Source organism: Gnatocerus cornutus, chromosome 9 (genome assembly GCF_029298725.1).
Source record: "Gnatocerus cornutus isolate USDA-ARS CGAHR chromosome 9, icGnaCorn1.1, whole genome shotgun sequence".
NCBI classification, from domain to species: domain Eukaryota; kingdom Metazoa; phylum Arthropoda; class Insecta; order Coleoptera; family Tenebrionidae; genus Gnatocerus; species Gnatocerus cornutus.
Genome location: NC_142241.1, coordinates 2,691,851 through 2,717,210, shown reverse-complemented (window position 1 = coordinate 2,717,210; position 25,360 = coordinate 2,691,851). Strand labels below are relative to the sequence as shown.

At 35.3% G+C, this 25,360-nt stretch overlaps 2 protein-coding genes and 2 pseudogenes across 2 annotated transcripts; 2 read left to right on the top strand and 2 right to left on the bottom strand.

Annotated features, from left to right (window-relative positions):
* Positions 1–524: 524 nt before the first annotated feature.
* Positions 525–5,021, top strand: LOC148167777 (uncharacterized; annotated as a pseudogene).
* Positions 5,022–5,071: 50 nt separating this feature from the next.
* Positions 5,072–12,021, top strand: LOC148167776 (uncharacterized). The gene is made up of 4 exons (XM_088046107.1): positions 5,072–5,317; positions 7,202–7,376; positions 9,174–9,536; positions 10,127–12,021. The coding sequence occupies exons 1-4, from the start codon at positions 5,072–5,074 to the stop codon at positions 12,019–12,021; spliced, it is 2,679 nt and encodes an 892-aa protein (XP_087902233.1).
* Positions 12,022–15,936: 3,915 nt separating this feature from the next.
* Positions 15,937–18,288, bottom strand: LOC148167775 (uncharacterized). The gene is made up of 2 exons (XM_088045840.1): positions 18,208–18,288; positions 15,937–18,149 (listed from the first exon to the last, which is right to left on the bottom strand). Exons 1-2 carry the CDS (start codon positions 18,271–18,273, stop codon positions 16,080–16,082), a joined length of 2,136 nt encoding a protein of 711 aa, XP_087901966.1. The 5' UTR covers positions 18,274–18,288; the 3' UTR covers positions 15,937–16,079.
* A 2,611-nt stretch (positions 18,289–20,899) lies between these two features.
* On the bottom strand, positions 20,900–24,085 carry LOC148167774 (uncharacterized; annotated as a pseudogene).
* Between the last annotated feature and the right edge of the window lie 1,275 nt (positions 24,086–25,360).

Here is a 25,360-nt window from a genome sequence, read left to right as displayed (position 1 = left end):
GTCACCAAGACGCCATCGTCAACAAGACAAATTTTCACATTGATCATCAACAAGACGACTTCATATTCATCGTTCATCAGACGACGTCACCAAGACGTCATCGTCAGCAAACGATCTCACAGCCATCGTCAACAGAACGACAGCTCATCAAAAAGGTCAGCCCTTCCATTTATCATTATCCCTTTTTTGCTTGCTCAAATAGGCATTGTGTGTAACTTTTCATAAAGCATCGCGATTTTTACTTGCTAAAATGGCAGAACAAGAATTAATAAATCTCAAATTCAAAAGATCGCAAATCTTTAACAAATTAGGCAGAATTAATGAATTCATTACTACGTTCAAGCCAACTGATCAAATTTCTTTGGTTAAGTCTCGTTTGGATGTAGCTCGATCAACACTTGCAGAATTTGGAAAAGTTAACTTCGACATTGTTGACCGGACACCAGTTGAATCACAAGCACAGGCAAATGAACAAATACAATTTGAAACTTTATATTACAGTATTGTATCAAATTTAGTGTTAGCGTCCGTTTGACCGGGCCCCTTTTGATCCCAGTCCGTTCCTGTTGGACCAGGGCGTTGGCCACAATTATTCGGGACTCATCGGGTCACGAGTTAGGCCAGCGAGTACCGCCACAGGACCACGGGAGTACGGGGACCCATGACCGGAGGCACTTCGTCTGTACCATCGAACGATACTTGTTTATGACTGCTCATGACTCAAGAGTGTACCAGAAAAGCATTAAAGCTTAATTTTGAAGTTTGACCTTTTGGTTTTATTGAGTCCTTAAATAATTTCTTCTAACATCAGAAGTGGGATAAAAGACCCGAGTGCCAGTGAAAATAAACCCAAGTGCCAGTTAATTTAGTTTTGCTAGTTTCTAAGTTCCGTTAAGTGAAAACAAAAGAACAATGCCCAAAACGGGAGAAAAAGCCCGACGCAAAAGAAGTCGTACCCGGAGTCCGGAGTCTGACACACCACGACCCAAGAAGGGACATCGTAGCCGGAGTCGGAGTACGCACCGACGTCGGCGCCATGAGTCCCGGAAGGCTTCTAAACAGCGTAGCCGTCGTGAGGGAAGCTACACCCCTTCTGGCGTCCCTGACAGCGTCAGCGAGACCGTGTCCCGTCTGGGTGAAGCCATTGTAGACGGGATGAGTAAACTGACCGAGAACCTGGTGGTAAGAGAGGGAGCGCAGAGGGTAAGTGCTATCCCTAATGTGGGTACGATCGTTGCGGAATTCAACCCGATGCGAGACAGCATCGACGACTGGTTGGGTTCAGTGGACGAATACGCCACCATTTATCGCTGGGACGATAAAACAACGTCCCATTTGGCGTTAAGTAAGTTGCGAGGCCCTGCTGAGATTTGGTACCGAGCTTTGCCGTCCCGTGTCTTCTCCTGGCCGGAGTGGAAAGACATGTTGCATGTAAATTTCCGCCCGAAGCGTAATCTGCACAACTTGTTAAAAGACATGATGGCATGTCAACCGAAAGTTAATCAAAGTTTGTACGAATACGCTTTTTGCAAATTAGCACTCATTAACAAACTTAAATTGATCATTCCCGATGAAGACAAAGTAAATTTAATAGTCGGCGATATTAAAAATGAGAACGTCAAGTTTGCCATTGAAACGGCTGGAATCAAAGATCCGCATCTTTTGGCGAGCCATTTGAAAACGCTAGAAATTGCGAATGCTGCGAGTGCAGGAGCCGGAACTGCAGGAACCAGTAGCGGCGGCGGTGCAACGCGTACGGCGTCGCCAAGAAAACATTTTAAAACATCGTGGTTCCAACCAAGGTCTTCCTGGTCTCAGCCGCGATCTCAGCCGAGTACCAGTCAGTTTGGCAAATGTTTTACTTGTGGTGATAAAAATCATCTTAAGAGAGATTGCCCGAAAGCGAAAGAGGGTAACGCAAAAAAAAGTAAATGTTGTCCGGACCAACCCTTGACTAAATAACTTTTATAAGACTGTCCGCCTCAATAATTCCGAAATTAAATGTTATTTAGATTTAGGAAGTGAATGCTCTCTTATTACAAAATCAGCCGCTGAAAAACTTGGTCTCCAACAACTTCCGGTGGAACGTACGGTATCGTTGGTGACCTTGGCTGATGGTCCACCCATCATCCCTGATTTTTTTTGTCGCGCTGTTTTAAGTATCGATGACGTAACGCGGACTATTGAACTGTATATCGTCGAACATTGCGTCATCGGAGCTGAGTTATTAATTGGGCAAAATTTCTCCGAACTTTACGATGTCAGTTATGGTAAAGTCGCTGGGCGTTTAGTTTTTCAGGATAACTGGGAAGCGAGGCCAACGAGCCCACAAACCAAATTAGTCACAGAAAATATTGTAAATGTTGGGATTTCCGACCCGTTAAGTATAAAATTGTTATTAGACCTCTTAAATGCCTATCCGGAATGCATAGCTAGCTCCTTATCTGAAGTTGGGAAAACAAACTCAACCTCCATGTCGATTACGCTCACTTCATTAAAACCAATAGCTCGTCAACCTCGTATATTTTCAGACCATGAGCGTGTACAAATTCGTGCAATGATTGACGACCTGAAGAAAAATAACAATATCCAAGAATCACACTCCCCGTATGCCAGCTCAGTATTATTAGTAAACAAGAAGAACGGCGATAAACGTTTGTGTATAGATTACAGGCCCTTGAATAAGATAACAGTTCAAGACAAATATCCCTTACCTCTTATAGAGGAGCAGTTAAGACGGTTGTCAGGAGCCAAGTACTTTATTAGTTTAGATTTATTTTCTGGTTATCACCAAATACCGATGCATCCAGATTCAGTTCAATTAACCGCTTTCATTACACAAGACGGACACTACGAATTTTTGCGAGTGCCTTTTGGCCTGACAAATGCCCCAGCCGTTTTTCAGCGAATGTTAAGCTCAGTTTTGGGTCAACTGCGCTTTACCAAAGTGCTTGTGTATTTGGACGATGTGCTGATTCCAGCTTCAACTATCGGGGAAGCGCTTCACATTTTACAAGAGGTGCTACAAATTTTTAATGTAAATGGCCTAACGTTAAATTTAAAAAAATGTTTCTTTTTGCACACTAAAATTGAATATTTAGGCTATGAAATTACTGATTCTGTTATACAACCCTCTTCATCAAAACTAACCGCAGTCGAACAATTTCCTCGTCCAACAAACGTACACCAAGTACGTCAATTTCTTGGTTTAACGGGATATTTTCGCAAGTTTGTTCAAAATTACGCAAATAAAGCGCGAGCTTTAAGTCAGCTTCTACTGAAGGACGCTAAATGGGTTTGGGACGACGCTCAAGAAACCGCATTCCAAGAATTGCGGAAAAGTCTGATAAAGGGACCAGTACTGGCATTATTTGACCCAGGACTGGAAATTAAATTATACACCGATGCTAGTCGGTGGGGTCTTGCTGGTATTTTGGTTCAGGTACACGTTACCGGGGAAAAAGTTGTTGCGTACTTCAGTCGACAGACAACGAGAGATGAACAAAAATTTCATTCGTTTGAATTAGAAGCACTTGCGATCATCTCTTCTGTTAAACGCTTCCGTCAGTACTTGTTAGGTCGCCCTTTTACCATCATAACCGATTGCGCAGCAGTTAAGAATACCTTTTCAAAAAGTGACGTAAACCCTCGTATTGGTCGTTGGATATTGGCACTTAACGAATATCAATATTCAATTGTACATAGAGCTGGACAACAAATGCAACATGTTGATGCTCTAAGTCGAAATGCAATAACTGATGAGACGAAAGGTGTATTTGTAGCAATCATGCCAGAGGACACTTGGTTGTTGGCTGTTCAACAACAGGACTACAAGATTCAGAATATTAAAACGATTCTAGAATCTGGTGATTTTGATGGAAACAAACATATTTTCAAAACTTATACGTTGAAAGGAGGTAAAGTTTCTAGACTCACAGCTTTTGGGTCTAGGTGGGTTGTTCCTGATTGTGTCCGCTTTCAGTTATTAAAAATGACACACGACGATTCAGGGCATTTTGCTGCTGAGAAAACGTTAGAGTTATTGTCAAGTAAATATTGGTTCAAAGGGATGCGTCGTTTCGTTAAAAAAGTATGTCGCTAATTGTCTCAACTGCCTCTATTTTAAAAATCCTTCCGGCAAATCTCAAGGTTCTCTACATCCCATTCCTAAAATCGCCAAGCCCTTTCACACAATTCCTGCAGATCATTTAGGACCCTTTGTTAAAAGTAAATCCGGTAACACTCACCTCCTCGTTTTCATTGACGCTTTTACCAAATTCATTCTAGTTTATCCCGTGAAAAATACCAAAACTAAACATGTCATCAGTTCACTGAATGATTTGATCAAAAATTTTAGAGTACCAAGGCGCATTATAACCGATAGGGGTACTTGTTTTACAAGTGAACATTTCAAAAGTTTTTGCGCAAAAATAGGAAGTCTTCATTACCTTAATGCCGTAGCTATGCCTTGTGGCAATGGTCAAGTTGAACGCTATAATCGTACAATCTTAAACTCATTAGCAACAATGGGCGCAAATGATACAGATCGCAGATGGGACAAAAATGTACCTAATATCCAGCTTGGTCTCAATGGTACCCTGAATAAAGCAATTAATGTGACGCCGAGCGAAGCTCTAATGGGTTTTCGTGTAAGTTCACAGGGCCACTTACAAGTGGAAGATGTAGTGGACGTCACAAGGGTGCGGGAGAGGATGACGCAGTTTACCGATCAGTACCAGGCTGAGCAAAAGAGGCGGTTTGATCAGAAGCGTTGTCCTGCGCATCCGTATGCTGAGGGTGATTTGGTCCTGGTTCGAGTGACGAGTACTCCGGGCACAGGAAAAAGTCATAAGTTGCTACCCCGGTGGCGAGGACCGTTCAGGGTTGCCAAGGAGTTGGGCAACGAACGCTACGAAATTTCAGATATTCCTGGGAGTAGTCGCTCGAGGTTGAGGTATAACGGTGTGGCTGGAGTCGATAATATGAGGCCATGGATCCGTTATGAGGACCAGCAGAACTGAGTTGCATGGGTGGGACCCATGGGCAGAACTGAGTTGCATGGGTGGGACCCATGGGCAGAACTGAGTTGCATGGGTGGGACCCATGGGCAGAACTGAGTGGCATGAGTGTATCTCATGGGTGGCCGGAGTTCCATGAAGGCCGGGTGGACTCAGTTGGACTCAGTTGGACTCAGTTGCAGAGAGAACTCAGTTGCACAGGTGGGATCCTGTGGTTCACAGATGTAGTCTGTGGTATGCGGGTGCATCCTGTCGATCACAGATGTGATATGGGGGTGTATCCCGTGTCAGGGGTGGTTGTGAGTCCACTCCTGGTCAGAGTAGTTACGGTTCCGGTCTCGGTGGTGTGAGGCAGCGGTGCTGACAGTTGCGAAGCTGGAGTTGGTCCCCGGGCGCCCGTTGCGAGAATTGGAATTGTCATGGTGCAAGCGACGGTGCGCGCCAGTAGGCCGCGGGAAGATGAGTATGTAATGAGTAAATGGAGTGATGGTTAAAAGTTATACTCAGTAAATGGACCAATGGTTGTAGCTGTATTTGGAACTAATGGAAAAATTGAGACCAGTAAGCCAAATAAGTTGGGAGATCTTTGAGATCTGGAGACCAGTCAGTCAATTAAGTTGGAGGTCTAAGCCAAATGTGATGGAGGTCTGAGAGCAGTTCCGAGAGCAGTCAACCAGATGGGGTCGCGGAATACGGGGCAGCTTGTACAGCGGGTTCGCGGTTGGCTGTCAGCGGGTAGCCGCGGATTGTCCGCCACAGGCGAGAGGAAGTGCGACTCTGGGATCACTGACTGTGCTAGTTGCAGGGTGGTCATTAGGTTAAGGCATGCACTAGTTTAATTGCAACATTAGATTTTAAGTATCTTTTAAGTATTTTTAGTCTCGTTTCATTAGTATAGTTATGTTTTGATACTAATAAACTTGGCCAAGTTTGTTCTCCTCTTTACAGGAATTTAGTTGCTGCAACATGCATACACATCTGTAGTCGAATGGCGACGATTTCACAGCATTGCATTTTTTTTTCTTTTGTTTTGTGTATAGTCACAACTAGAGTTCTTAGGGCCGGTTGCAGAAACGCGGTTCAAAATTTGAACCGGTTCAAATCTGACTTAACCCAGGCTTAAATGATTTTTGCGTTGCACAAACATTTTTGAGCGGTTCAAATACAAGTTAGCACGGTGTTAAACTAACCCAGGTTCAGAGGTGGGATAAGCCGGTGTTAAAAGTGACAGCTGGATTTGTGAGTTTTCAAATTACAAAAATACACGAATTAAAAGCTAAGTTTTTACATTTTATGCGTAATAATTGATTTTGCAATACCGCAGTGGTTTCTGGTGCAGTTTTTAATCAACCTTAAGTTCAAAATACAATTGTTTATTAAAGGTTATGTAATACAAAATTTCATGTTTTATTTTATTTTTTTTTTCAAAACGAGGTTTCGATTTTCCAAAGCTACAGTCATGGTTTCACAACATAAAATCGGTAGAAATCTTGAACCCCACATGCACCGGAACAAGTCATTTTCTGCCCTCCTACAAATACTGGTTGCCCTCCGGTTTTATGCACGGGCACATTTCAAGGAGTTGTTGGCGATACATTTGGAGTTATCCACAAGAGCAGTGTCTTCAGGATTATCAAACGCGTCACACACCATCTTGCTTTATTGAAAAACAACTACGTGGAAATGCCAACATCGAAAAGGGAACGCCTGGCAGTGAAGCAAAGTTTCTTCCTTCTAACTGAATTTCCTGGTGCGATTGGTGCGATAGATTGGTGAAATTTTGACCCCTTTTCCCCATTACTTTTATTAACAAAAACTTTATCACTGTAACAAACTGCTCTACACAAGAGATAACATCTCTTAACCTCACTTTTTAAGCGCGAAATCCAGAAATTGACAGAATTGCAGCGTAGCCAACCGTGGAATCGCAGGGAAATTCAATAAATTGACGTATAAAACAAGGTAGATCTCCCGTTTTAATGTTTTGAACCGGTTCAATTAATCCTCACGTGAATTTTGTTTGTGCAACGCGACGGTAGGTTAACCCTAGTTCAAAATTTGAACTGGATCAATTGAACTAGTTCAAATCGAAATTTGAACCGTGTTTCTGCAACCGGCCCTAAGACTTTCAATTGAGTTTCAGTCCACCACTGGACTTGGAGTGAGGACACTCTCAATGTCAGGAATGGCCGAATGTTAGCGTCCGTTTGACTGGGCCCCTTTTGATCCCAGTCCGTTCCTGTTGGACCAGGGCGTTGGCCACAATTATTCGGGACTCATCGGGTCACGAGTTAGGCCAGCGAGTACCGCCACAGGACCACGGGAGTACGGGGACCCATGACCGGAGGCACTTCGTCTGTACCATCGAACGATACTTGTTTATGACTGCTCATGACTCAAGAGTGTACCAGAAAAGCATTAAAGCTTAATTTTGAAGTTTGACCTTTTGGTTTTATTGAGTCCTTAAATAATTTCTTCTAACATTAGAAAATTTAATTGAAAATTCAGTCCAACAAAATGAGACTGCAACAGCTATTCTCAAAGATGCGAAGAGTCAAAATCGTAGCAAATTAATTTTGCCAACAATTCAAATTCCGGAATTCAATGGAGCCTTTGAAGCATGGTTAGCATTCAGGGATATTTTTCAGACTCTGATTCACAACAATCCAGAACTGAATAACATCGAAAAATTTCATTACTTAAGGTCATCTCTCAAGGGCGATGCATCCAAAACAATAGAGAGCCTTCCATTAATTGAAACAAATTACGAAGTGGCTTGGTCTTTGTTAAAAAATCGGTTCGAAAACGAGCGATTATCAATTCATGCACATGTTCGGAAAATTCTGAATTTCCCAAATATTCCAAAAAGTTTGGCTACCAATTTAAGACAACTAGTCGATGACTTATCAATTAATCTTGAAGCGTTAAAATCCTTAAACGTATCAATTGATACATGGGACGCGATTCTGATTCCAGTTATTACAGAAAAATTGGATTTTCAATCTTCGAAACAATGGCAATCAAGACTAACAAACAATTTGCCAACATTGGATGAATTAAAGACCTTTCTTCAATCTCGGTGTCAGTATCAAGAATCAATTGAATACAATTTTCAAAAGCCTCAAAGCGCAACTGTTCTAACAAAGGGACACTCTAAACCTAAATTTCAATCACATGTCGTAACAAATGAAAAAAGACACTGTGTAATTTGCAAGGGTAAAAATCATTTTATCTACAATTGCAATCATTTTCTCCGTATGAAAGTTGCGGAACGAATAAAACAAATAAACTCGTTAAAGCTATGCGTTAATTGTTTACATGATAATCACCAAACGGAACATTGTAAATCAAAACGAACGTGTCGCGAATGCAACCAAAATCATAACACATTATTGCATCACAATTCCGGTGAAGATTCAAAAGAGTTGGTTACGTCAACAAGCTCTTCTCTTCATTCTAAGAACGGTTCAAAGCAAGAGATGCTTCTCGCAACTGCTATTGTTCTCATAAAGGACATTAATGGTTATTTACAGAAATGCAGAGTTTTACTCGACAACGGGTCACAGTCAAATTTTATAACCAAACGAATGCGTAAAATGTTAGGCTTGAAAACGACTTCTTCGAATAATGCAATCGTAGGCGTTGGTAATCAGCAAACCGTCTCGACAGAATCCGTAGACGTTACAATCAAATCGGTTCATAAAAATTACAACGCACACGTCACATGTTTTGTCTTGAAAGAAATTAGTGCAAACTTGCCTTCAAATAGTTTCTCAATTGATAACCTACACTTTCCTTCCGAGTTACCTTTAGCGGACGATCAATTTTACCTTTCAGATAAAATTGATTTACTTTTGGGCACAGAATTGTTTTTCGAACTTCTGCTAGATGGTAAATTTCAAATTGACGGTAAACGGCTGTACTTACAGAATACCCAACTAGGTTGGATCATTGCGGGACCGCTTGATATTCCGCGAAATAAAGTAAGTCGGTGTAACCTTGCCATAAATTCATCTCTGGACTTGGAAAACCAAATAGAACGATTCTGGGAACTTGAAGGTTATCACCCCATCCAAAAACATTTGACTTTCGAAGAAAAATTTGCGGAAACGCATTTCTTGAACACGTTCACACGTGATGATGGTCGTTTTGTAGTTAATCTTCCTATAAAGGACAACGTCATCTCACTAGGTCAATCAGACCAACAAGCCAAAAGGCGTTTTTTTAATCTAGAAAATCGATTAAAGAAAAGTCCAGCACTTAAAGCAAAGTATGTCGAATTTATGACGGAATATTCTGACTTGGGCCACATGGAATTAGTCTCGAATAATGAATCAGACAATTCAGAAACGTATTATTTACCGCCTCATCCCGTCTTTAAGGACAAACAACCGTCCTCAAAATTACGCGTCGTCTTTGATGCTTCCGCCAAATCGACCAATGGCAAAAGTTTGAACGATAATTTGGTCGTGGACCCCACAATTCAAGACGAACTATTATCCATCATTCTGCGTTTTCGTACATTTCAGTACGTATTTTGTGCTGATATCGTCAAAATGTACAGACAAATTTTAATCGATTCGAATCAAACTGATTATCAGCGTATATTTTGGCGCAGCGATAGCGATGACGAATAGCGGACTTATCGCTTAACAACGGTCACGTATGGTACTTCATCGGCGCCATTCTTGGCCGTACGTTGTTTATATCAATTGGCGCATGAAAATCGTGAAAAATTCCCGGAGGCGGCAGATATTATTTTACGAGATTTTTACATAGACGACTTAATTACGGGCGGTAACTCAATTGAAGAATTACAATCAATTCAACATCAACTGATAGAAAATTTCAGAAATAATCAGCTAAATGGGCGTCAAACAACATAAACTTATTGCCAAACTCTGCCAAGGATTTAATAGATACCACAATAAATCTCGATAAACAACAAGATACCAAAACATTGGGTCTTTTTTGGAATTGCAATCAAGATACGTTACGGTATAATGTTCAAAACATTCTTATACCAAGTGAGTTAACAAAAAGAACGTTACTTTCGATGATTTGTCGCATCTTCGATCCACTTGGTTTAATTAACCCGATTGTAACAGTGGCAAAACTTCTTATGCAACAACTATGGGGATTGAAATTATCATGGGATGAATCGCTACCTGACGACATTAGTGAACAGTGGACACAATTGGCCAACGATTTACAAAAAATCGGAAAATGTCGAATTCCTCGGAACGTGGTACCAGCAGAAACGGTTTCTATCGAACTCCACGGTTTTAGCGATGCGTCGGAAAGAGCGTATGGAGCTGCCCTGTATTTAAAATGCACAAATTCAAACGGTGAAACGCATGCAAATTTATTAATTGCAAAATCGCGCGTGGCTCCTCTTAAAACGCAAACGATTCCCAGACTTGAACTTCTTGCGGCGCAACTGCTCGCTCAGTTAACAAATCAAACAACACAATCATTAAATTTAAAATTCGACAAGCTCAATTTTTGGACAGATTCAACCATCGTTCTCTGTTGGTTATCAAAACCTCCATCTACCTGGAAAACCTTTGTCTCAAATCGAGTTGCGGACATTCAAAACTTGACAAACATTCATGATTGGCACCACGTAGCCAGTAATGAAAACCCAGCTGACATAATTTCGCGAGGAAGTGCAGCTGAACAATTGATAAACAATTGTTTATGGTGGCATGGCCCCAACTGGTTAATTTGTGATCGTGAAATGTGTTCAGACGCATTTATCCAAAACGAGGATTTTGAAAACATTCCGGAACAAAAAAGGATAACTAAAACGACTTTGGTTAGTACGAATTCATGTGACTTGTTGAACAGATTTTCAAGTTTTACTAAATTAAAACGGATCATAGCATACATTTTGAGATTTGCAAACAACACCAAAAAAGGAAACGCGAAACAAACAGGTCATTTAAGTTCTGAGGAGCTAAATAACTCAGAAAGGTTAATCATCAAATTAATGCAACTCGAGTCTTTTGCTCAACAAATTCAAGAATTAAAATCTTCAAATGTTGTTAATAAAGGCAGTTCATTAAAAGGTCTAGATCCATTTGTTGATAATAACGGAGTACTAAGAGTAGGAGGTAGACTAAAAAATTCTCGATACCCATTCGACAAGAAGCATCCCATGGTTTTACCAAAGAATCATTTTGTTACCTCTTTAATAATTCAATTTTATCACAAACAAAATTTACATGCGGGCGCCCAAGCCACATTATCAGCGCTGCGGCAAAGGTTGTGGATTGTTGCCGGAAGGAGCAAAGTGAGACAAGTACTCCAGAAATGTATATCATGCTTCAAGGTAAAGCCAATTATTGCCTATCAAAAAATGGGTGATCTTCCGCAAGACAGATTAGAGCCGGCTAGACCCTTCGTTAACACTGGAGTAGACTATGGTGGGCCTATTTTGATCAAGGAGTCTAAAGGTCGCGGTAGAAAAACATTGAAGTCATATATTTGTGTGTTCATTTGTCTTTGCACCAAGGCGATTCACCTTGAACTGGTCACAGATCTGACAACAGACAGTTTTTTGAGCGCCTTAAGACGACTTATTTCCCGACGAGGCATGGTCAAACATTTTCGGTCGGATAACGGAAAAAATTTTGTCGGAGCTAATAATGAACTTGTCAAATTAGCTGAATTCTTCAAAACTTCCGACTTTTATAAAGATGTTATAACCGTTTTGTCCAATGATAACATCAAATGGTCCTTTTCACCACCAAGGTCACCTAACTTTGCTGGTTTAATGGAAGCTGGAGTAAAATCAGTTAAATATCATCTCAAATGTGTCGTGGGTGACACTTTGCTTACGTATGAGGAGTTGTACACACTGCTAACGCGAGTAGAAGCATGCCTTAATTCCCGTCCTTTAATTCCATTATCAAACGACCCGAACGACTTGATGGCTCTAACCCCTGCTCACTTTTTGATTGGAGAAGTCCTAACTGCTCCGCTTCGCGCTGGCAGTTAATAGAGAAAATGCGCTGGCATTTTTGGAACAGGTGGAAGAAGGAGTACACATCTCAGCTACAAGGCCGCTCCAAATGGAGATCCGGAGATGCAATTGGCCTCCAACCAGGAGCTATGGTATTAATGGTAGAAGACGGTTTACCTCCACTATGTTGGGCCTTGGGGCGTATCCAGGCAATCCATCCAGGAAGGGATGGTGTCGCAAGAGTGGCCTCGGTTCGAACCACAAAAGGAGTGTACAAACGTGGTGTTTCTAAGTTGTGTGTGCTCCCAATTAATGACAAGTAGTGAAAAGGGGAACAGTGAGTTTTCTTGAAAAATTTATTTCTTTCAATTTTTTTTTGTTAATTGTGTTTTGATTTTTTTGTTTTTGTTATTTGTTTATTTTTATTTTTTATTTATTTATTGTATTTCAAGTTTTTTGTTGAAGCCTACAAACCTTCAAGGGGGGCGGCTATGTTGCGTACCCAACGCACATGCATTTTCATGGAAAGCGCCACACTGATTCAGACCAGAGATAACTTCGAGATCGTCAAGTCTTATGGCAGAGTTTATCCCATTTTAAAGCAATCTCGTGTCTCTCTCTGATGCGTATTTTTCCCACTATATCGTACTCTGCCGTTTAGGTGGACTTAATTAATAGATGGCCCTACCATCGTGTTTAGTACCAGCGGATGATATTAGATGGATACCAATCGCTAAACTGTCAAAAGTCAGTCAAACAGGAAACTGTAGTAAAAATTTGCACAAATTTGCAACTAGTTCGCATGCGTATAAAGTTTAAAGAACTAACGGAATTTACAATTAACACGTTCTTCAAAATTTTCAAAATGTGGACTTAACGTAAGTTTTCAATTTTAATATCGCTAGTTAGATGTTTGTTTTCCAAGTGATCTTTACGTCTTTATCCTTTTTAAGGATACCATTCTAAAATTAGAAGTCAAATTTAGCTGATTGAGGTGACCCCGTATAAAACGTTCTGATTCAGACAACTCAGATTCATTATTTCAGTTTTTATTGTTCACTTCTTGTCATATTTCTAGTTATCAAGATTTGCAAATCGCATTCTGGTTTTATGGCACTACTACTTGTACAAACGATAATTTCCTTCAATACTCTCCGAGGGGTTCACCGTCAGGACACAAAGCCCCTAAAAACTCTGCCCATAATTCACAGTGAAAAATGCGAATCCCCTGAGTGTTTTTACTACGTAATGAAAATTCCAACCTGCGTACTATATTATTTATGTATATTAGTCTTAAAAATGTTATTACACAATCATATTGTAGTCTTAAGATCTCTAACTGTGTAATATATGATTTTTTATCAACAAGAAAATAGTCTGTACTTCCTTTGAAATTGAAAATAATTATGTAATAAATTATTTGTTAAACCAAAGAGTTTTATTTACATTAATCTGAATGCGAAGTGGTTAGAATTGCATTAAAATTACAATTTATGTTAATTATTATCATTTAGATAATAATCAACATAAATTGTGATTTTAATGTAATTCATAAAAATTACTTTGAATAATAAAACCCCAGTTCAGTTTTTAAATCGAGCGCCTTTTGACAAGTAGCGGCATCTACACGAACCAGGCCGCAAAGTCGACCAGACAAGTTCTCAGGAGTAGAAAAGTGCCCGTACTTGAGCATCTCTAAGTTATCTCTGTTCAGACAGAGATGTGTGGTGGGGATGCGCTAGCCGCCGCCACAAGCAGTGTCAAGGCACGGGCACTCCATAGGATGAACTTTTCAGCTACTTTACCTCCATCTATAAAAATCTGGCCTTAACATAAATTATTGTTTTCGGCTTCTGATCTAGGTGGCGCTTGGTATTTTAATTCAAGCGCAGCAGTCGTTGACAGATTCTTGGAATTCAAATTTGTGCAGAGTCTGCAAATTTGCACTTGCATTTTGTTTTGCACTTTCGTTAAGAGTGTTTTCCGAATTTCCTTGTGTATTTTCTTAATTTCGTTCTAGTTTAGTGTCTAATGTAGTGATAACGTTGTGTAGTGTAAATAATTTAGTAGTTTAATTACCCAAGTTAACATTATAATGTTGTTTGTGAATATGACTACAGGAGGAACAGGGTGTTGTGTTCCTGGGTGTGGTGATAATATGTCCAAATAGTAAGACTGAAAATCATTTTAATATATTACTATCTAATATGAACCAATATTTTCAGAGTACACACTCCATCTGACAGAAATGTTACTAATATTTGGCTTCAGCGGATTAACAATTCCAGGATCGGCGATTCCACCAAAAACTTCACGTTTGCTTGGGACATTTTGATTGAAAGTGGTTTTATGGAAGCACACTGAAAATTTTTCCACTGTCTGCTTTAAATTTGGCCTGGTAAATAATTGTTAACTTGGGTTGATTGTGGTCAATCCTTACGAATGATCTTACACAGATAGTGTATTTGTATACATGTAATTATTGTTAAATTTATATGGAGTACCAGCGTGTACCTCCATTTTTCACATATTCTAGTTTATGCTTTTCTTTTTAATGTATACGTTGGGAGATTTAATTGAATTTGATACATTTTTCCAACATACAATTTTTTCCTTTAAAACATGAAGTGGATTTTATTATTCAACATTTTCTCTTAGTTGTTGAAAACGTGTTTGTTTAGTAATTAATTGTTTAATCATCATATTTTGAGTTTATCATTGTATAGTTTGAACCATATGATCCTGAATTAGGTATTGAAAATGTGGGATGTGTTAACACAGTTATCATAACTCATTGTTTCCAGTACTTGTTATTGCGTTTATTACTTTTTAATATACACTTTTATTTTATATTTTGTTTTGTTTTAATTTCTATCAAATCCATAAAAAGAAAAAATAGCAAAGATAAAAACCTATTCTTAAAATAGCAAAGACAAAAACCAATGTTTTAGTTAGCAAAGACAAACACCACATTTGGTGTGGTTGTTGTCTAGACTCTTCAAAATAGTACGGCCAGATTTTTATAGATTGCGCTAGATTCGGTATCAAAATGAGAGTGATAGAGTCGGCTATCTATACTCTAACTAATCTAAGAGCAGTGTGTTGTCGGCGGTAAGACAGTAATGTACAAGTAAAATAAACTGTAGAAACCAGCACCCGATAATTTGGAAGTTAACCCCACCTGCGTTAACATCTTTCAAATCCGCCAAAGTTTTACAGCATTCCTTCACAAACATCTTTATGCTGTCTCAAGATTTCAACAAACATCCACAACTATTTTGAGAATTGATGTGAATTCAAATTGGAGCAAACGAAATAAGAATATTTCTGTATATTTGGCGTGACACTTTTAATTATGTATTATTATAATAAGTGAAATAACTGATAAATAAAATAATTGACTAGTTCTTTGAAATTTGTCAGATTAGTGACATCTGAAAACTCTAACCTTAAAAATGGCATGGTGGAACTAAAACGTTGGTTTCACAGTCGAAAAGTTACTAAAGTCACGTGAGTTAGTTTCCTTATAATGAAAATACATATTACATGCATGTTTCATAGTGTCATAGTTACTAATCAACAAACGACAGGGTTCTTGCCTAGTTACTTACTACTATGGGAGTAGAAAAAATAAATTATTATTACACCAAAGTAACGACACGAACGAAAAATTAGTTTGTTTGCTTTATAATTATATAATTTGTTTTTGTAACACAACTACTAACTAAAATTGATTTTCTTATTTTGTGATATTAAAAAAGTACAGATTTTCTTATCTTACTTTGTTGTAATTAAGAGAATTGTTTATATTTAGTTATAATTTTCATTGAACATATAAATAATAATAGTTTGGTTTTTTTTCAACTTATTTTCTTACCATATCAAATATTATGTACCAACTAACATAAAGTCGTAAGTCCCGGTTTAATGATATATTAAAAAATACTCAAGTAGAAATGTATAATTTAATCAAAGATTAAGGGCAAAAAAATGAGATTATTTTCCATTACAATTTACAGATTCTCAAACTACCTAAAAATCAGCGAAATGCACATAAAATAAAACAGGGTACATAACTAACAGAGAGAATGATTTTAACATTCATAGCTATCCTCTACAATTGTTTCTATGTTTGGTTCATCTTGCAGTGTTTTTTTCTCAAAATTTTCTAAATACCTGATGCTAACTTTACGATCATCAGAGAGATGAAGACCAATTAAAATTTTCTTTAAACCCTTTCTTTCATTTCCTTCAAGTTCAAATGCTTCATAGTATTTTTTCCGTAGACACTGTTTTAGGGCCTTCTTTGCAGAATCTTGTTTATGCCGCTTTAGTTCAATTATAATTACTGCACATTTTGAAATAATAATTAAATCAAGCTCGGGTGAGCAATCCAACTTCCCACAACTAGAAATTAACATCCAAAGGTCACAGTGAAAGTGAAAATGAGCTTTTGGTAATTCTCGGTCGGTATACAAATTTTCCACAGATTTTTTAAACGCAACATATTTCATAGGTTCATGCTTCTCTCCACTTCCTAAAGACTTTAATGCATTCACAAATGACTCTTGTTGTTCTACAGTAAACAGGTTAGTTTTGAATTTTACCAAAGCCTCCTGAAGTTTGTCTGTAAATACTTGTTTCAATTCTAGATTCGGAATTTGTAATGTCCAATTCCCATCATTCTTGTCAATAACGTTAAAGTACCCACATTGTGTGAGAAACTGAAGAGCTAAGTCTACCTGCACTAGTTCGATACAATTCAAAATTGATTCACGTAATGATTTCAGATTATAAATATCGTTCAACTCTATAGTTGTTGCTATGATGGAAATTTTCTCATTGTCTCTAACGGCAGGAAACACCTTCTCCCGCATTTTTTCGAATTTAAATAGTTGGCAGATATATTTGGTTCCAACCGATTCAATCCAATAACTTTTTCGTACGAGATTCGGTAAATAATTGGTAATAGACACAGGATTAGAAATAGTTGTATCTTTGTCTCCCACTACAGTGTAATTGTTGTACCAAAGAGTAATTTCATCAAGAGCTTTTTCTCTTTGACTTCCTTCTTTGACACAGTTGTTAACTAAAGCGTTTACTTCTTCTCTGGTAAATCCAAAGAATTTATAATAATCATAATCCTTGTCCAAGAATGTTCTACGTTCCACATTGTTAGCTCCTAATGAAATCGTACCGCCTGATGCAGTGACAGAAAAAATTATTACTCGTTGAACAAATTGTGCTGATATCCTATCTTTACATAAAAGACGCATTAGTTCTCGTATGAAAAACATAATCTGTCGCTCTGATGAGTTTTCACCAAATAACATATTCATAAAAGGTGCGTCGAACTCGTCAATCAATATAATAATTTTCTTATGGGTTTGTTTTGTTTGATAGTGGACCGACAAAACCTCGATCAAATATTTAAAAGCCCTTTTTATGTATAGTTCTGCTGTGTTACGATCTATTGCCTTGTTCCAATAATCATCATCATCGGCATATTTCAAATAGCACAAGAAAGGTTCAATATCCAGTTCTCCCATATCGTTACTTGACCAGCTGAATTTTTCACCATCTTCGTGAATTAAACATGTTTTATATTTTCTAAACAGCTTCATTATCATATTTCTAAGACTCTCCAAAAAGTCGCTATATGACCTTACTGATAATTGTGCAAAATCAAGAAAAATTACTGGATGCTGTCCGCAATGCTTGCGAAAAAATCTTTTACTTCCACAACCATGATTCTCTATGCATTCTTCAGTGCATTTGTAAATTCTGAGATCCTGGAAAAGTTTATATTTCTCCAACTTTTGTTGTTCACTGCTGACAATTTCAAAAAACTTCTCCAGCATTTTGCAAGCCATAGTCTTGCCAAATCTGGGCGGTGCAGTGAGAAGTATTCTATGTGCATCCTTCATAACGCATTTAATAAACATAGACTTGTCCACAAAAGTCGATGTCCAACGAAGAACTTCAAAAACCAAGTCAGGATCCTGAAAAGACATAACAAATTGTAATTTCCATGAATTCCTATTTGAACATAAAACAAATTGTACATTTGTTCGAAGCAAGTTACTTACGTCTTCACTTTCATTTGAGCCTCCGGAAGTGTCCAAAGATGTTACATCATCCAGTAAATTTAATCCAAGTAATTCCTATAACAAAAGTGTAATACCATGTTACCGTGTGATACAATAATATGTCTGGTCTTACTTGGTCTGAATAGACAGGTTTACTTTCGACTTTTTTGCGCTTTGATGAGGATGAGGAGCCCTCCATCAGATCTACCTGAAAAAAATTTTATATTCAACGAATTTTTTTATCTGTAATCTGTATGAGTAAAAAAATATTAACAAAGTTCCGTTCAAAATGATTTAAAAAGATTCAAAATAAATTTTTTACAATAAATAAAAAAATGACCAATACTAAAGAGAACAAAATTGTAGCAGAATATTATACACCATTAAAAACAAGACAACCATCTGAACTCCAACAATTTAAAAACAGTTACAAATCCTTTACCCAAGATAAAAAAATAAATATACCAAAAAATATCAATGAAGTAACTCAAATGAGAAATCGTAATTTTGCCATTGAATATCTCAATTCGACTGTAAATAAAAAACTAACAAAGACATAATTTTGCAAATCTAAAAATATTTCTAGAAATTCCCTAAATATGGGACTAAATTCAGTTGGAATTAAGATTGCATGTAAAACGAGAACAAATGAGAACAAACGGGAACAATCCGGGACAAAAGAGAACAAATCGGAACAATTGGGAACAAAAGAGAGAAAAAATAAAATAAAAAATAAAAAAATATTCAATAATGTAGAACATAAAGCAGGTAGTCGTAAAAATATAAGTTTAGATGAAGAAGCACATAAATTAATTAGTAAATCTTTAGAAACTTTTCAATCATAAATGGACAAACTAGTTTCATACATTCCCAACGATGAGAAAGAAAAATGGAAAAAAGATTTAAAACCTATTATTACTGAAATAGACAGATTAGAAGATGGAGCAAAAATAGTCGGTTTCAAACAAGAAGTAGTAGATAAATATATTGCAAGAGCTAACAGCTAATTTATTCCTTGAACAATTAATTATGACAGACTGTGAACTAGAATCCGCTAATAATAAAATCGATGAATTGGAATATAAATTAGACAACTACAATAATTATGATCCTAAGAAATTAGCAGAATTAAGAAACAAAACAGTAGTAATACCATCAAACATCGATGATGTAAAGAAAAGAACTCTCAAAATATTTGAAAGACATACTAAAAATATGAGAGCAATAAATGAAAAAACTCAAAAATTGTAAATTAAATGGAAAGTACTGTATTCAAGAATTTAAATATATTCAATGAAGAATATCCAAAATTCAGAAAAAAGTCTTATTCAACAAGTTAATAAATTAAAAATTATTATTTTTATTCTTGCGTTTACTATCGTAATTGTTATTATTGTTTTCTTAATTTATTACTTCAACGCTAATAAAAAATAGTTCAACAGTGTCCATGAACGTACCTATGATGATACTAATACGTGTCCATAAGCTAATGTATCTGTAGAATTAGGTAAAAGATATCTTTTATCATCTTTCCAACTTAGAGACTTTTTCTTTACTTCTTCAGTAAAAATATCATGTTTATGATTCCTAATCACTCTCTGTCTATGGAAGTATTCAGTTTGATTGAATAAGCAATTTTTGTAATCTTCAAAACTTATTTCTTTCTTCAATACTGCTTTCTTGATACCTTTTAATTTTTTTGAAACACACGTTTCAGTTCTGTAACTGTACATTTTTGACCTTAAACCTATGTATTCTAATATCTTAATACCATTCAATTCATCTTTGAATTTCCCTATTACTTTCTTATTTTTATCAGAATATAATGGATGGTCCTTTGGATAATCAGATGTATCAAAATAGTCGGGTTTGTTTTTCATAAATTCATAGAAATCAGCCATTTTAATCTCATATATGAAACTGTCGGTATCTCCATAAAGAAGTTTTATTTTTTCATTAAATTCTTTTTTAATTACATTGTAATGGAAGTTATACATTAATAATTTCGATAAATCTAATACGGCTTGCCCAATGTAAATTGGTTTATTAAACAATACTTTGGTTTTATAATTGTGAACTGCTGCCAGGTGTTTGCTAAATATAGTTCTGTGTTTAAAATTAGGTTTGTTTATCGCTTTTTGTAATTTTTCTTCATCACAATATAATTTAATATTTTGTTGGTTTCTAACAGATTGCATAGACTTACCATATGGTGCATTAACCATTAGTTTCCAGAAATCTTTTTCAAAATCATTTTTCGCCTTCTGTCTTTGTTCAGTATTAAATTTTACATATGGTGCTATGAAATTTGACTGAGTAAATTTTATACCTCTGTGAACCTTTGTTATTCTAATACCTAAACTTTTGTAAAGTTTTAATGTTTTGTAATGAATTATATAATTTTTCTTATCATAGAAATGACAAAGTAGTTTTTCTACTTTTCCGCCCGGGGGAATTCTATTTTCCGGAGCCAAAGGCAAGTCATTGAATTTGTTATGAATAGCCAAGTCTACAGGGAATGCTAAATCAACTTCTAAAACATAACCGGTATCACTATCTGATAACAGTATACCATCAACATTTTTAATTTCATCACAAGTCAACCATTTAAAGTTTTTTTCTGGTAATCTCTGAGATAAAGCCCATCCATATAGATTATTAGCATCTATATAGATAATCTGAGTATTTTCATCTGCCTGCGAATACCTGTTACTACACTGTGAAATACCTCCTCTAATTCCGTTTTCAAAAAACAAATACATTTCATAATCAGTTAATAATTCCAACTTCACTGAAGTATATTTGAGCATATAGTCCCAAGCTAACCCCGGAGTTGTATAATACCAAACAGGATCCAGTCCATAACTCTTTTCTAAACATAAATCTCTAAAATTTTCAAATACATCAGTTAATAGCAAAACATCTAGTTTTAAGTATAAATCATGCCATTCACCCAAGTTTTCAATTTTAAAATATTTCCATACTTTCACTGCATGTTTGAATTCTTCTTGAGAAATTCCTTCTTTTGTGAGCGAAGAATAAAATTTATCTATTGATGGAAGTTTTGTTTCAGAAAATTCCTTTTCTAATTATCTTGCTTTTTTCTTTCCTAAATAACACATCTAATTCATGATTTGAAAAGTATTTAATTATTTCTCTCAACTGACTTGATTCCAGATTAGATGACAAATTGTCTAGGCTACTTGCTAAAAATCTAAATGAATCGATAAATCTCAGTTCGATATATCCATTATCATCCATTCTTAAAATTTTACTGAAAGAAATATATTTCTCTTCGTTATTAGGTATTAATTTCAATTGACTTTTATCTTCTCCTAGATTTTTTATAAACAAATGACAATCGTAAGCGCTTAAATTATGAAACAAAATTGGAATAAACAATGGTTGTCTATATTTCAAATTGCATTTTCTACAAGCAGCTCCTCTATATTTTCCAGTGTAGTGATCATGATCTCTTACTTTTGGGTTTTCTATAGAAAAAAGATAACAAATTTTTGTTTTTTTATATTCTTCTAGTTCGATATCTTTTATGGGTTTATTTTCTTTTAATAACTTGTATATTGTTCTGGCATATTCAGTTATTCTTTTTATAAAACATTTATCACTTTCCTCTCCTCTGTAAATTTCCAATGGGTTACCAATATTATTATAAGCACTCTTAATGTATAATCCATAACCACAGGGAATATGAAATTGTGTTTTATGAGTATATGATGATTCAGGATTTGGTTCGCATGTATGAATAGGTTTCAGAATAGATTCAAAATCAGAATAAATTACATACGGATGTCTTAACATTCTTTGAATATTTTTAAATTTTAATATATTATCTTCAGGCATGTTCGGAACACATGGTTCATTACTAAAGCACACATTTTGATGTTTCTTTAAAGCATCTTCAGTTCTAGCGGAGTAGTTTAAACATCTTCTACAGAAATGTTTTTTGTTTCTATTTACTTCCAACTGATCATTCAACAATCGACTCAAATTCTTGATCCAACAATAATGATTTTTGTCTTTATTTCCAAAGTATAGTAAGTCGATATTCATTTCATATATTTGCTTATTATTATGATACAAAGGATAAAATATTTGTTCTTCGTAACTAAACACGGTAACATTAATTTTATTATGTGATTCAAATTTAGGTATGTCCTGGATTTTGACAGGAATTTAATTCATTTATATATTCCGGCTTATTATAATGATTCAGTCTATCTACGTGTTCTTTTGCTTGATGTAAACATGATATTACGCTGTACATAAAGCATTTATTATCGTTGTTTTTAACATTAACGCAAGCTTTTTTATCTTTAATCCACTTGGGTAATTCTACATATGAATTTCCGCTTAACGGTGTATATTTGTTTATATTAATGCGCAAATAATTTATATTTTTCAAAGTCCATCCAGATCCCTTATCTTGCAATTCATCACATCTTGATATAAATAAATCCTTTTGTTCATCCCAATATTCCTCCAGATCATCTTGTTCTCTTAGTATAACATTTGGTAACTGAAATTTATGTATCATTATAAAGTCTTCATTTTCCAGTTTCATAAACTCGCATTCCATCTCTAAATTGATTTTAATATTTTTATAGAGATTTAAAGCATTTATAACTACTTTAATAGCCTTTTCTTTTATCATATCCATATATGTTTCTATATCTATACCTTCTTCTAGATTATTATGCTGATAGGTTAATAATCTTCCTTTAAAAGCAACCTGAACTAAAATAAAATCTGGCTCTGGATTATGTCTTGCTTTATGCAACTGCATTCGACTTTCCTTAATATATTTTCCACATTCATCACACTTGATCTTTTTTACTCTTTCTTTTTTCGGTTTAGAAAATATGCCATCATTAAACGGAAAGCTCTTTTTGTTTTCTCTTGTTATTTTTAATTGCTCTTCAGCATGAATAATCTCGTTTACCAATTCTGCCTTATTGTATCTTTTAATGTATCTTATACATAAAGATTTTGCCATATTACGTAATTCAAGCAAACGACGACTATTCAAATCATGTTTTAATTTATGCAAATGTATTCGAGTTTCCTCGATATATGTTCCACATATATCACATTTGATCTTCTTTACTCTATTTTTTTTTGGTTTAGCAAATATATCGTCATCAAACTGAAATGTTTTTAGGTTCTTTTTGTTTTCTTTCTCTTTATGTAGCTGCATTCGGGTGCTTTTGATATATTTTCCACATATGTCACACTCGATTTTCTTAACTCTCTTTTCCTTTGGTTTAGCAAATAAATCATCATCAAATGAAAATATTTCTGAATTCGCTTCGCTCATTATTTTGTTTTCGTTTTTTATTTTCTCATGTAATTGCTCTTCAGCTTTAATAATAGCTTTAATCAAGTCTGCTTTATTATATTTTCTAATATATTTGATGTCTAATGATTTTGCAATATTAAACAGATCAGATAAACGTAGATTACTCAAGTTCCTTCGTTCCATTTATTATAGAAAAAAATCTAACAAACAATTCTGTTTTTATATGCCTTTTAAAATTAGTTCTAGTGTAATATCTACCACAAACACATACCAAACGAGTAGAATTAACTGCTTTTTTACATTGTTTACATGTTTTTTCATATTTATTTCTATAGTTATAAAAATCACCTGGACATTTTGGTTCTAAACAAACCGAGCAACGACTAGTCATTTATTAGAAAATTTATTCATCAAAGACTTCAAGATTAGGAAAGTGTATTTTAAGAAAACCTAATTTTGCCAAGTTTAATATATTGTTTTCATACATTTTAAATTGATTATGCATATTTTTAAATACTAATCGTTCAAAGTCATTATTTGGTTTGCTTCTCATATCGTTAAACTTTTTTTGAAACAGTTGCCATGCTTCTTGGTCATCGTTATGTAAGCGATTCATTTAATTTATTACATTTTTTTTCACAAGAAATTATCCATAAACAGTGAGTGCTAAAACACACTGTCCCTGTTTAGGTAAAATTGTGAAAAGCCTCGAGATTCAAAAAATATGTGTTGTATATGGAGGTGATCAATTTAATGTTTATTTAATTAATTGTCGAAAAAAATAATACTTGTAATCAATCAAATTACATATGAAGAAATAGAGTAGATGGAATGAATGAATATATACAAAATGATTAAAAATTTTAAAGAATTAATAATGATGTTGAATAACAATAAGGCAAAAAAAGTTATGAAATATTATTTTAATTAAAAGAGTTGGTAGATAAATAGGAAAATTACGGTAACGAATATAATCTTTTAAAGCAATATAAAATTAATCCTAATCCATTAAACCAGTTTGAGTTTATAAATACAAATAACTAGTCCTATAAAATTAATTTGAGTACGTGGTTTACCGATCTATGGTTTCCGTTATTCAAAAGAAAAATATAATAATAACAAATGATCTTTTATGCTTTATACAATATGGAATTTCAGTGGAGAATAGCTATCTCCCACTGAATTTACACGATATTAAGAAAGATTTAAAGAAAATTTTAGGAAATTATAAAATACAATACCAAATAATAAATTATGATAATATTAAAAATGAATTATCATATTATAAAAAAAATAATAACAAAAGATATTATATAGGTTTCACCAAATAATTTAAAAAAAACAATAAGGATTTTATTGGGTGTTCGTAATTTTAAATCCCTAATTATATAAAAATTATTAAATACAAATACAAAAACAGCTCAAGAAATTAGAGAATACTATAATATTACTTTGGAAGAAATATTTTATTCATATTTGGAATACACTAAAGACTTTTATTTGAATATAGAAAAATCACTCCATAAAGAGAATCAGATAAAGCAAATTGAAACGATAATCTGAAATTAAGAGAGATTGTCATGTTTTTTAGTCCGCATAAATCTAAGTGTGGGAAAGACATGTTTTCATGATAATTTAATCGATGATGACAACGTAAACAGATAACTCATCTTTTGATAACAAAAATTTTTGGACTGCAGATGTAAGGATCATTTTTAATGTATTTTGACACGCTGAATTCAAATCTGTGCTCAGTTTTTCTCCATCGCGTCTAGATTTTGAAATAGCATATGATTGTTGACCCCTCGTGATTGGTCGCGGGTCTCTGTCAAACTGAAAATATATTCAGAAATGGCAAGTAGAAAGTGTATGTTGTGAGTATGTTTTGCGTGGCTGTGATAATTATAACCTAAACCTACCTACCCAGTGTCATTTCTATCCAAACATTCCCTAATGTAAATTCTGAAAA

Bases quoted from the DNA above. Each gene is read 5' to 3' on its own strand.
- LOC148167776 (XM_088046107.1), top strand. From the start codon at position 5,072: ATGGGCAGAACTGAGTTGCATGGGTGGGACCCATGGGCAGAACTGAGT. The intron at 7,377-9,173 runs GTACCATCGAAC...GTCGTTTTGTAG, and splicing joins TGACCGGAGGCACTTCGTCT to TTAATCTTCCTATAAAGGAC. The intron at 9,537-10,126 runs GTACATTTCAGT...CGATTGTAACAG, and splicing joins ATCCATCATTCTGCGTTTTC to TGGCAAAACTTCTTATGCAA.
- LOC148167775 (XM_088045840.1), bottom strand. From the start codon at position 18,273: ATGGAGGGCTCCTCATCCTCATCAAAGCGCAAAAAAGTCGAAAGTAAA. The intron at 18,150-18,207 runs GTAAGACCAGAC...CTTTTGTTATAG, and splicing joins AACCTGTCTATTCAGACCAA to GAATTACTTGGATTAAATTT.